Source organism: Mesocricetus auratus, unplaced genomic scaffold (genome assembly GCF_017639785.1).
Source record: "Mesocricetus auratus isolate SY011 unplaced genomic scaffold, BCM_Maur_2.0 Super-Scaffold_6730, whole genome shotgun sequence".
NCBI lineage: Eukaryota > Metazoa > Chordata > Mammalia > Rodentia > Cricetidae > Mesocricetus > Mesocricetus auratus.
Window position 1 is genome coordinate 329,825 of NW_024429184.1, and position 12,668 is coordinate 342,492.

Here is a 12,668-nt window from a genome sequence, read left to right on the forward strand (position 1 = left end):
AACAGGACTGTAGTCTCAGAGGTGAGGCAAAGCGTGCTGCCTGGGACTTGCTATATGACATATGCAATGCAGTCAGTGAGCTGGCTACATACAAATGTTCATTTTCATGAAAGAAGAGAGACAACAGCACACTAGATCACCAATGGTTATTTCTGACTGTGAGTTTATATAAGTATGTTTTCATCTTATTATTTTAGCTTACTTTCATTTTCTAAGTTTTCTACAAAAGATTAACTACATAAAATAAAAAAATGAAATTTCCATCACAAAATGAATTGATATGTGGTTACATGTCCAATAATTGGCTGTAACGGTGTTATGACTTTCTAAGAGCCTGCAGAGAAGAGGGCCAGGAGCTACTGGACTACACGGGCTGTGCTGTATGGACCTAGTTATCAAAGAGCAAGGAATGGGTGGTGGAGATTGGATGTCTCAGCTAACTTCAGCTCAGTACTGTGTCATCAAGAACCAAATTAGGGGGCCGAGGAGATGGCTTAGTGGTTAAGAGCACTGACTGCTCTTCCAGACCTGGGCTCAATTCCCAGCACACACATGGCAGCTAACAACTGTCTGTAACTCCAAGAACCGATACCCTCACACAGACAAACATGCAAAGCACCAATGCACATAAAAATAAACATAAATAAAGTTTAAAAAGAAAGAAAAGAATAAATCTGTATTACAGGGGCCAGAGAGGTAGCTCAGTGGTTAAAAAGCACTGACTTCTCTTCCAGAAGATGAAGGTTCGAGCCCCAGCATCCACATGGCAGCTCACAATCATTTGAATCCCCAGTACCAGGGGATGTAAGGCCCTCTTCTTGACTCCAAAGGGCACCAGGCATGCACACTATGTATAGACATACATGTAACCAAATATTCATAAACACAAATTTTTTAAAAGTTAAAAAAAAAAAAGAAATCTGACTTAGAGGTAGTCATAGAAACACAGACTTAGGGGGTAGAAGGGATACCTCTTTGAGTTCTAGGCCAGCCGGGGCCATATAGTGATCCCTGTCTCAATCATCATCATCATTGCATTCATCATTTGGAGGGTTAAGGGGCTTAAAATTGTAGCACCTCATGCTATGACCACTAACTCTCCCTGAGGACCTCAGCAGAATGCAAGTCCCGGGTATAGGATCTTGTGGCCCGTCTGTGCTTTCTCTCATTCCAAGATATCACTATCTATCCTGTGAACAGCTGAGATACTGAACTGTGGGAACACCAGACCTTGAGCAGAGACCCACTTCCCCTTCAGCCTGGGAGTAGGCAGCTGTAAGACAATGTTTACTAAAAACATGTTTACTAAAAACAATACAATGCCCGGGGCAATAAGTTCCTGGAAAAGGCCTGCCCACGGAAATCGCCCTGACCTCCACCTTGTCCAAAGACTAACCACCTCTTCTGACATGCCCAGATCAGTTTTTGGTGTCAGAGCAGAACCAGCCAGGGTAGAGGAGAGAGCAGAAGCTTCTCTGGTGGGAGCCTTTCTTAGGAAGTTTTCTTGAACCTTTTTGGGGCCTGCTTAAAGTTTTCTTTATGTCGTTGAACGAGTCTCTATGTTGTCAGTCCCCGACACCCTCCGCACGTTCTCAGACACAGGCCGCGCAGCAGACGCAACATTGAACCTGGTCCACTTTTAGAGCAGGCAACTCTGGGGGTCAGAAGTACAAGGAGAGAGATAATAAAGAGTAAGAATACGGCAGCAACTAGTCACACCCAAGTAAAACCCAGGACTAGAATCTGAAAACAGCAGCTTCTCAGTTACGGGGAATCAAATAATCCCAGGAGGAAGGACAGAAACAGGAACACAGAGGGGGAAAGGTAGGCAAGGAAGGAGAGAGAAGAGGCCTAGGCGAGATGGTGAGTTAGAGCAGGTGCAATAGCCAATGAACCAGGTAAGCCCTGCAGGGTTTGCTTTAATGTGTATGTGTGTGGGGTTTTTTTTTGGGGGGGGCTGCCGGGTGCAGGAATCAAGTAGTGCACGGCTGTGCCAGCAAGGCAGCCACCTGTCACCAGGCTGCTTACAGCACCGAGTCAAGAAAAACAGGTTTTGCATTTTACTACTACAGGGTGAAAAGTAAGCTCACCCCCAAGAAAGAGTAAACAAACAGAAAGCATTCCTGGAGATATGAACATCACCTGGACCTCTAAGGAAATCATACATGTGTGAATACCCCCTCAGGGCAATAATGGGGCAGATACACATGGACAGGCAAACCTTCAAGTGTGAGCCAGATACAGAAAGATGGGATACAGTGACTTTTAAAAAACTGAGAATGGTTTAAATGTACACACACACACACACACACACACACACACACACACACACACACGAGGGGGGGAATTATATAATCATTGCATAATTAGGCAGACCCAGAGAGTAAGCTACACGTAGTTATGTGGGCATGGGAAGGGCTTCCAAAAAAAAACAGCTGCCGAGCAGAAAGAAGGTGAGAGAGCAGCACACACCGAAACCCAAACAACGTGCATTCGGTGTGTGCCGTAGAGAAGGGACAGGCAGGCACACGCCAAGCTGCTTCTGGTGAGAAGACCGTCCAGCTGACGAGGGGAAGGGAGGGTGAAATTTCCACTCTATATTTGGTCTTTGGAACTGTTTCTGTTTTACAAACATGTAGTTTACTGTTCGTGTGATTTTTAAAATATAGTATTTCCACCCAATAAAAGATGAATTCACTACAGAGTGAATTCCAGGACAGGCTCCAAAGCTACAGAGAAACGCTGTCTTGAAAAACCAAAACCAAAAATAAAAAGAGAGAGAGAAACCTAGTTACCAATTTTGTTGCCCTATACAAATTATTCAGTTTCCTCACCTATAAAATTCTAACTACACACAAAGCTTTTAGGATTTCTGTAAAAACTAGTTAATTTAGTCCCAGTGCTCTGCCTTCTATCAGTCTGGTAGATGGCATGGCAGAGAGTCACCAGGCATCAGTTTCAGGCCCCTTATTTCTGTCTTTAACTCCATTTAGGCCAAATCCTGGCCCCATCACAGAGGCTTAGACTGGTACACAGTCGTGCATATTGCGAAATGAACACATTAAGCAAAACCATATGACACAGAGGTGTTACAGGGATTGAATGTTTTATTTAAACTACTTCAACCACAATTTCTCCTCACTTTAAGGATAAAAACATATTATATCATTCTTTTAACCTTTGATATAACCACTTTCTCCCACAACTGTAATAAGGTCGCTAGAGGAGAGGCAGCAGAGGCAGAGGGAGGATCTCAAGAGGCCCAGAGCATTGTCCTGGGTTGCCTCCTTCCTATTGCCGTAATAAACACCATGACCAAAAGCAACTTGGGAAGGAAGGCTCTATTTGGCTTACACATCCCAATCACAGTTCATCACTCAGGGGAATCAAGGCAGGAACCTGGAGGCAGGGACTGATGCAGGGACCATGGAGGAGGGCTGCTTACTGGCTTTGTTCTGCGGCCATGGTTAACTACCTTCCTCACAGGACCACCTGCCCAGGATTGGCACCACCTATACTGGGCTGAGCTTTTTTACATCAATCATGAATTAAGAAAATGCTCCTCAGGCTTTCCTATGGGCCAGGCTTATAGAGGATTCCTCCTCCAGATAACCATAGCCTGTGTCTATTGCCCAAAAACAAAAGCAAAAAACACAAGCACAAGTATGAATTCCAACACTCTGAAACAAAGGGACCTACTTTGGTGGTGATCCTGTATGTGATGTAGGTCTCCATGGTACAGACATGCTTCTTGGGATCATCAACAGTGACAAAGAGATCTCTGGTTTCACCGTCAATGTCATCATCAAGCTGGAGTCTGTTCAGAAGGGAAGAGGAAGAGGCTGGGCTCGAAGTGCCTGCTGGAGTACCCCCATTGGGCAAAATGAGATCCTGAAAGAAGAAAAGAACAGCCTTACAAATCACATGAATGGAGAGCCTCACCAACCACAGCTGCTGCGGCCAAGCTGAAACACACCTCAAAAACAACTTCCAAAAGCGCCTGCATCTTAGATGAACAGGTCAGAGGAAGAACTCAAGCAGGACCTGATGCAGAGGCCATAGAGAAATGCTGCTTACTGGCTTGCTCAATCTGCTTTCTCATAGACCCCAGAATGACCTGTCTAGGGCTGGTACCTTCCAAAGTGGGCTCAGTCCTCCCACATCAATCATTAATCAACACAATGCCCCATAGACTTCTACAGGCAGGCATGACGGAGGTGTCTTCGAGATTGAGGTTCATTTTCCCAGATGGCTCTAGCTTATGCCAAGATGACAAAAAGCTAACCAGATCTTAGCCCATCATACCATCTGTCCTCTGTTGTACTTAATTTAAAATTCCACAGTAAAAAAATGATTAAAGAGATTATCGGAGGGAGGGAGGGAGGGAGGGAGGGAGGGAGGGAGGGAGGGAGGGCAGACTGCAAAACAATAGCTCTCATTCTCTTTCTACCTTGGGATGAAGGTCTAAGGCTACCTGGATAAATTACATGTTAAGAATTTGTTACAAATATTTTTATTTATATTTTTGGTCTTTCGAGACAGTGCCTCCCTGTGTAGCCTTGACTATCCTGGAACTCATTCTGTGGACCAGACTTGGCCTTGAACTCAAGAGATTCACCTGCCCAGTTTGTTGTTGTTGTTTATTTTGTTCTGTTTATGTTTGCAAATATAGTACTTTTAAAAGGCTGTGGTGGTTTGAAAGGAAATGGTTCCTACAGGCTCCATAAGGAATGGCACTATTAAGAGCTATGGTCTTGTTGGAGTAGCTGTGGCCTTGTTAAAGGAATTGTGTCATGGGGTGGGCTTTCTGGTTTCTAATGCTCCAGCCAGGCCCAGTGTCTGTCTCTTCCTGCTGCCTGCTGATCCAGACGTAGAACTCTAAGCTACTTCTCCAGCACCATGTCTGCCTGTATGCCACCACGGTTCCCACCATGAAATAATGAACTAAATCTCTGAAACTGTAAGCCAGCCCCAGTTAAATGTTCCTTTATAAGAGTTGCCGTGGCCATGGCTCTCTTCACAGCAATAGAAACCCTAACTAAGATAAAGGCCGTAGACATTTAAGGCCTAGTTTCACAGTTCCTCTGTTGTGTTAGGACCCTGTCTAGCAGAAGATGGAAAGACGTCTGATTAAGAATGTGGCAAAAAAAAAAAAAAAGTGACAAGATACCAGTGGAAAGGCATTCCTGACCCCAGATCATAGGGTAGGGTCAAGGAAGTGCTCTGGGAGCTCTGATCTGTTTCCTGGGAGCTGAACAGAGGAGACCCCAAAGAAGAAAGATAAGACAGAGCAGAGGAAAGCATGGCCTGGGGTAAAGAGAAATGTCATCGGCTCACTGGGTGACAGAAGTACACAGAAGGTTCTCCCCTTTGCCTCCCATCTGCACCAGCTACAGATTAATCATATACTTAAGGCAGTGTCAAAAATAAAAGATTCGCCAGGTGCAGTGGTACATGCCTTTAATTCTAATACTGGGAAGGAAGATTGAAGCAGGTGGCTCCTCTGTGAGTTCAAGGCTAGCTTGGTCTATATAGTGAGTTCCAGAACAGCTGGGGCTATGTAATAGAGAGACCTGTCTCAAAAACACAGAACAAAAAAAAATTAGTTTTTGTAACTATTAAAAGGGTGCCATCTTTTGTAGTAGGCTTTCTCTTTGGGCCACCAATCAGCTCACAAATAAAGACATGGAGACTTCTTATTAGTTATGAAAGCTTGGCCCTATCTTATGCTTGTCCCACTATCTCTTGTAACTTAATTTAACCTGTTTCTCTTCAGAGCTTTTTCCCTTTCTTTCATTCAGTATGTCCTACTTTCCTGCTTCCTCTGTGTCTGTCTGACTGGCAGCTGCCTGGCTGGCTGGTCCCAGATGTCGCCCTCTTTCTCCTTTGTTCTCTTCTCTCTAGCCTAGATTCTTCCTACTATTTATTCTCTCTACCCGCCAGCCCTGCCTTTCCCTCTACTGCCTAGCTATTGGCCATTTGGCCTTTTATTAGACCAGCCAGGCAGGCAAGGTAAAACAAATGTGGCACATCTTTACATAGTTAAACTAATATTCCACAGCAAGCTTTATAACTGTGCTTCCAACTGCAAGCAGCATGAGGGGCGGCCAGCTGGGTGTGGTGTGGATATAAAGGCAGAGCCAGCCGGGCGGTGGTGGCGCACACCTTTAATCCCAGCACTCGGGAGGCAGAGGCAGGCGGATCTCTGTGAGTTCGAGGCCAGGCTGGACAGATAGCCTCCAAAACAATACAGAGAAACCCTGTCTCGTAAAAACCAAAAAAAAAAAAAAAAAAAAAAGGCGGAGTCTTGCTACAGCAGCTGCCGCTGACCTGCTGGCCTTCTCAGAGCACCTATACTACAGGGCATGCATGGAGTGTCACACTCAGTGTCTGGAGGTCTGAGATAGCCATGGTGGCACTGCCCCTTCGATAAAATTTTTAACATGGACTGCAGGCAAGTCACCTTGTTAGACTCCCCCAAGGGCCCACCTTTACATTTATCAGCACTAGAGCACTGGCCTCAGAACAGTTCAGTCAGTGGCTAACACTGCACAAAAGAAATAAAGAAATCAAACCCTTGGCCAAACAAGCCAGTCAACTCAAATACTGGTCTTTTGTGATCTAGCCTGGCTAACTCTGGAAGACACCATGTTTTCATATACTTTGTTTGAAATAAAAGCATGGCAATATCGCCAAATATGCCAAATGTGCTCTCTCTCTCCTCTCTCTCTCCTCTCTCCTCTCTCCTCTCTCCCTCTCCCTCTCCCTCTCCCTCTCCCTCTCCCTCTCTCTCTCTCTCTCTCTCCTTCCCTGCCCCTCTCTTCTCCACACTTGGAAGTCACCTGCACTGAAGCAACTTTTGCAGAGGACCAAGGTTTAGTTCCCATCTGGTAGCTCACAACTGTCTGTAATTCCAGTTCCAAAGGATCCAAAGTTCTTTTATCCCATCTGTAGGCACCATGCACAAATGGTGCACACATGTGGTGCATATACATACATGCAGGCAAACAAACATTCATACACACAAAACAAAAAAAATGTATTTTTAAATCATTGATTTACACAACTGACTTATCCACAAACAATGTTTCTCCCTGTGTGTGCATGTGCTAGTGTAATTATCTATATGGCTTCTCTTGCCTAATCTACAGAGACTCTATACCAACTCTTCTAGGTTTGTCCCTAGGGACCTCAGTCAGTAACCTTGTGGAATAGAATCTGAAATGCCCTGACCAGTATAGGAAGAGTCAGTCAACCAAACCCTCAAATCCAGTCACAACCAAATCTCATGGTAGCAGCACCATCTATGACCAACATGAGCTGGAGACACTGGAGCAGGTACTCTTAGGCTAAGTTATCATCAATCAGTTCTCCATTGCACAGCTAGGGTGCTTCTAAAATAAATCTAAATCCGAGGCTAGAGAGATTCAGAAGTTCTGAATGCTTGATGTTAGCAGAGAACACCACATAGGGTGGCTCACAACTGCCTGGGACTCCAGCACTAAGGGACCTGACACCCTCTCCTGGTATCCTCAAGTACCTGCACTCATGAGAACAAACTACACAAAGACATGTGTATGTATATAAATAAATAAATAAGGCAAGTTCCAAGACAGCCAGGACTATACAGTGAGATCCTGACTTAAAAAAATTACTTTAGAAATATAAATCAAACATCCTGCTTCCTTGCTTAAAATTCTCAAAACTGGGACGTGGAGAGATGGCTCAGTGGTTAAGAGCACTAGCTGCTCTTTTAGAGGTTCTGAGTTCAGTTCCTAGCAACCACATGGTAGTTCACAACCATCTCTAATGGGATCTGATGCCCTCTTCTGCCATGAAGGAGGCATACATGCAGATACATATAAAATAAATAAGTAAATCCTTTTAAAAAGTTCCCAAAACCATCCCATGACACAAAGTCTAAACTGACTCCCAGAGAATGGACACTACTAGCTCTCACCCCTCCCTCCTCCTCACCCCTTCTCTCCCCCAGCTCCTCCTGCTCTGGATCACTGGCCTTCTGCCTGGCCCTTGTGGCTATTCCCTCTCTTCATACATATGGTTGCTCAAATGATACCTACTTGAGAGGTCTTCGTCCATTAAACTCTAAAAATAACCCCATATACTTTCATCACTCTTCAACTCCTTCTCCAGCTTTGTTTTCTTGGCAGGATTAACATATATGAACTTGTATTACATACTCACTGATTTGACTGCCTGACTCTTTACTCATATGTCAATTCCATGAAAGCAAAGACCAGCCATATAGTGGGTACTCGAAAGAATGTGATGGGTGAGTCTCAGAAATGACCCAACTAGATCCTTTGCCAACAGAAGATACCCAACAGGCACCTGTGGAGTGAGAACACCTCCAAGGGAAACCTGAGCCACACTGCCCATTTTAAACAGCTGACTCTACCAGCAGTGAGATAACACTCTAGTTCTCTCATTTGCAATAAGGGTAGAACAGCAGAGGGAGTCAGTATACCGAAAGTGTGTGAGCAATGAGAACATGGTGAGATGTCATGTTCTGTTCTGTTTAAAAATAAAAATAAAAACCACATTCATTTTGTCTGTTAAGTACCCTTACATCTTATAAACTGTGGGGCTGGGTTCACCATAGGCAAATGACTGTTACTAAAAAGAAAAATCACAATACAGACATGGCTGGTACCTCAAATTCATTTTCTTACTAGTTTTATCATGCCCAAACCTACCTACAATAGCCCCTGTGAACTATGGTAACTGATTGCTGATTAACACATAAAAACATTCATTTCAGCCAGTCACGGTGGTGTTCACCTTGAATCCCAGCACCCAGGAGGCAAAGACAGGTGGATCTCTGTGAGTTCAAAGCCAGCCTGGTCTATAGAACAAGTTCCAGGACAGCCAAACAAACAAAAAGCACTCACTGCTGTAAAATGTCAACTCACCTGTAGTTTTAAGAACATCCATTCCTCTGTCCCCTGTCCCTCACCCTATACCCAAGAAACACACAAAGAGAGAACTGCATTGCTTCACAAACACCTCTGGTTCAAGGAATTTCCATTTCAAGATCTGTTTTGGCCAGTGGTTGGCAAGGTAATTAACACACAACTCTGGTGAGATTCTTTGCTATGTTAAACATGAAGTTAATAAAAGCAGAGTGGCATCTACTGGGAGCCAATACAGATGCAGTAAAAACACAAGTCATGCTAACACAGTCCAGCTTCTCTTTTGACACCACTGGGGAAATGTAACGTGAAGATGCCATTTCAGAAGAGCCCAACAGAGCAGCTCAATGCAACTCACAAGAGAAAAGGACAGCACTTGTCCATAGCCTGTACCTGCCCAGTTTGTCCTAAGTCACATGAACTACAGACACCTGAAGAATGAATGTGTCCTACACAAACCAAACAGGATACTCATGACTGATGATTTTGCTGTGAAATTCAATTTAAACCCACTATGGAGAATCAAGTCAAAGGGAAAAATAATCTCAAGAATAGACTTGTCAAAGATACTCAACAGAACAGAACAGGGAACGCAATAAACCCTGGAAAATGACCAGGACCGATTGTGTTTACAACAGTGAGACAGACAAAATGCTATACACTCATTATAAAATTATAAATCCAAGCTGGGCATAGAGGAGCTTGCGTGTAATCCTAGGACTAGGGTGGCAGAGGCAGGAGGATTACAAGTTTGAGTTCAGTCTGCATTACATAGCAAGGCTCTGTTTTAAAAACTAGATATATAGAATCTAGACAAACTGACCGATAAATAAAAATTATAAATCTAGACTTCCAGACAATCTCAGTGAGTCAAGTACCACAGCTTACTTCCTCCCCACCCTATCCCTAGAGGCGAGCCGAGCATCTAAAGACTGGAAGACAAAAAGAAATGGGGAAACAAATAACAGGAAAAGCCATGTGACTCTGGGAACCAGAGAGAGTACCACCCAAATGCCAGGTTTTCTAAAATGTTCTGCTAGATATGACTGGGACACCTTTTAATAGAGTTTTTAAAGCTACTTAATTGTCACTAAGGCTTGCAAAAAAGTAGAAAATATCTTTATACCCTCATATGCACCCTAATTTAAAAATGCAGTTGTAGGAGCCTGGGGGTGGGGCGGAATGCGCAAGGCAGGATAGTGAGACAAAGGAAGGCTTCTGGCTATACAAGGACCACAAGGTACTACAGTTACTCTGTGAGGATCTCCAGCAGGGGGCGCCCTCCCCACAAGGCTTTTGGTTCCATCTCTAGGGGCTAATGAGTCGGATCAAACATAGCTGAAAACACTGAAGTGTATGGGGCTCTGCCACAGAGGACAGGCCCACTGGGAACCTGGACACTGAGATGAGCCAAACTGACTTTCACCAACTGGAATGTCCAGGGCTTGCCTTCCTTTCTCCCATCCTTTTCCTGTTTTGTTCAAGTGGTTACAGGTGAAGAATACAAAAAGACAGTCTAGCAGCATTGAGCAGAAACAGAGACAAGCCAATAATCCACCTGTTCTGATGGGAGGTCAAAAGCAGACCTGTGTTATTACCACAGACATGAGTCAACAACAAAAAATAAAAACCTTAAGCCTGCATTATCTCATCATTCTGACCCAAGAAAACAAGCATGAGGACAGGCAGAGTTCACATAGCAGATAAATATATGTATGAAAAGCTTTATCCACGAAATGAACACATTAGGCCACATCTACTTTGTACTCCCATTTTTAAAAAAAAAAGTCAGAAAACTTAAAACATATACTGAAAACAAGAAAAAGCAACAAAAATTTAATTCTTTTAAAAGAGAGATTAGATAAAGTAAAACTTACAAAGCCTGACAATATAAAAAGAAAAATAATAACTATTTAGATCTTAACTCTATATACAATTATGAGTTATAAATGTATTACAATAACTACACCAGTAAATCCAGAAAGCCGCACGAGCTTGGCAGTGTTGGGGAAGGAAGGACAGACATACAGCAAAGTGAAATTAAACAGAAACAGAAAACCTGGAAACAATAACCACAAAGCCTCAGCGGTTTTACAGTTGAGCCTGGCAAGCTCAGAAAGTGCTACCTCATTCAAAAATTCTGAGACACACAAGAAACCTTTCAAGTCACCATTAACAAATAATTTGCTATCAATATACCATGACAAAGAAGGAAACTATTATATACAGCAACAATAAAGTAAGTTAAAGCCATGGCTTGTGTGTTAGTTTTATCAAATGTAATGAAGTGCTATAAAATGGGCCAACACACCCAGCTCCATAAATTTGACTAATTAATTAATTTACAGGGCAAGGGATTGAACCCAACCCCAACTCTATCACTGAGCTACATCCCCAGCTCTTAAAAGAGATTTTTAAAAAGATGGGGGCTGGAAAGATGGCTCAGCCTTTAGGAGCATTTGACTGCTCCCTGATCTTCCAAAGGACCCAAAATCAGTTCCCAGCACCCACACCAGGTGGCTTACAATTGCCTATAACTCACCACTCCAGGAATCTAATATCCTCTTCCAGCCTCTTCAGGAACTGCATTCACATGCACAAACCCACATACAGACACACATGCATAACATAATTAATAATTTATAATGAATCTTTAAAAATAATATATCAAGGGGGCTAGAGAGATGGCTGAGTGGTTAAAGGTCCCTGTAGAAGATCCTGGTTTGATTCCCAGCACCCACATGGTGGCCCCAAACCATCTGTAACTCCAGTTCCAAGGTATCCATCAGGCATGCATGTGGTATGCATACATGCATGCAGGTAAAATATTCATACACTAAAAGTAAATAAATAATTATTTTTTAATATTTTTAAAAGACTCTATCAGAGAGCTGGTAAGAAGAGTCAGTGGTTAAGAGCACTGGCTGCTCTTCCTAAGGACCTGGGTTCAATTGCCAGAAGCTACATCATGTCTCATAACCATCTGTAACTGCCATTCCAAGGGATCCAACACCTCTTCTGATCTCCAAGGACACTGCACATAGACATAAATGCAGACAGAACCCCATACACATAAAATAAAAATAATTTTTTGAAAGAAAGGGGCCTTGGGGTGGCTCGGTGGGTAAAGGTCTGGGCAATTGACAACCTGAATTTGATCTCTAGAACCCACATATTCTAGAATGCCAACTCCCATGGGCTGCCCTCTGACCTTCACACTTGTGACACTGCATGAATCTCCACTCCCCTCTTGGCCCTGCATACACAATAAATATGTAATATGTTTTTAAGAAGAATGTATTAAGATCAAAACAAAAGAGTTCCAAGAAAGCAAGAAGAATTCAACATTAAGAAATGCACTGATGCAATTACTACACTAAGATTTGTATACAGATAGATTGCTGATGGCAACCATGTCCACAAGATCCAAAGTATTTACTGGCATCATTCACTGGTAAATGGGAGCCACTCTATTAAAATCTCTAAGTAAAATTAAGGATTTGGAAAAGGAAAGTTCATAGTATATTAAATACTATCAGAAACATCAGCAATGAACCTTGAAAACCTCACTCTAAGTGGAGGAAGCCAAACACAAAAAGCCACACATATTATGATTCACATATCTTAACTGTAAGCACAGGCATATCCTCAGTCACAGAAAGCAGACTTCTGGTTGCCAGGGACTGAGCAGGGACTGGTGGCTCAATGGGGATGGTGACAAAAGTATTTTGGATT

The 12,668-nt window shown here is 43.2% G+C and overlaps 1 protein-coding gene across 2 annotated transcripts in view; it reads right to left on the reverse strand.

Moving 5' to 3' along the window:
* Positions 1 to 12,668, reverse strand: part of Snx30 (sorting nexin family member 30) — a 114,923-nt gene that overhangs the window by 56,035 nt on the left and 46,220 nt on the right. For both annotated transcript variants that reach the window (XM_040737713.1, XM_005085064.4), the window contains exon 2: positions 3,700 to 3,891. In XM_040737713.1, the coding sequence (XP_040593647.1) occupies positions 3,700 to 3,891 (192 nt within the window). The remainder of the gene's footprint in view (positions 1 to 3,699; positions 3,892 to 12,668) is intronic.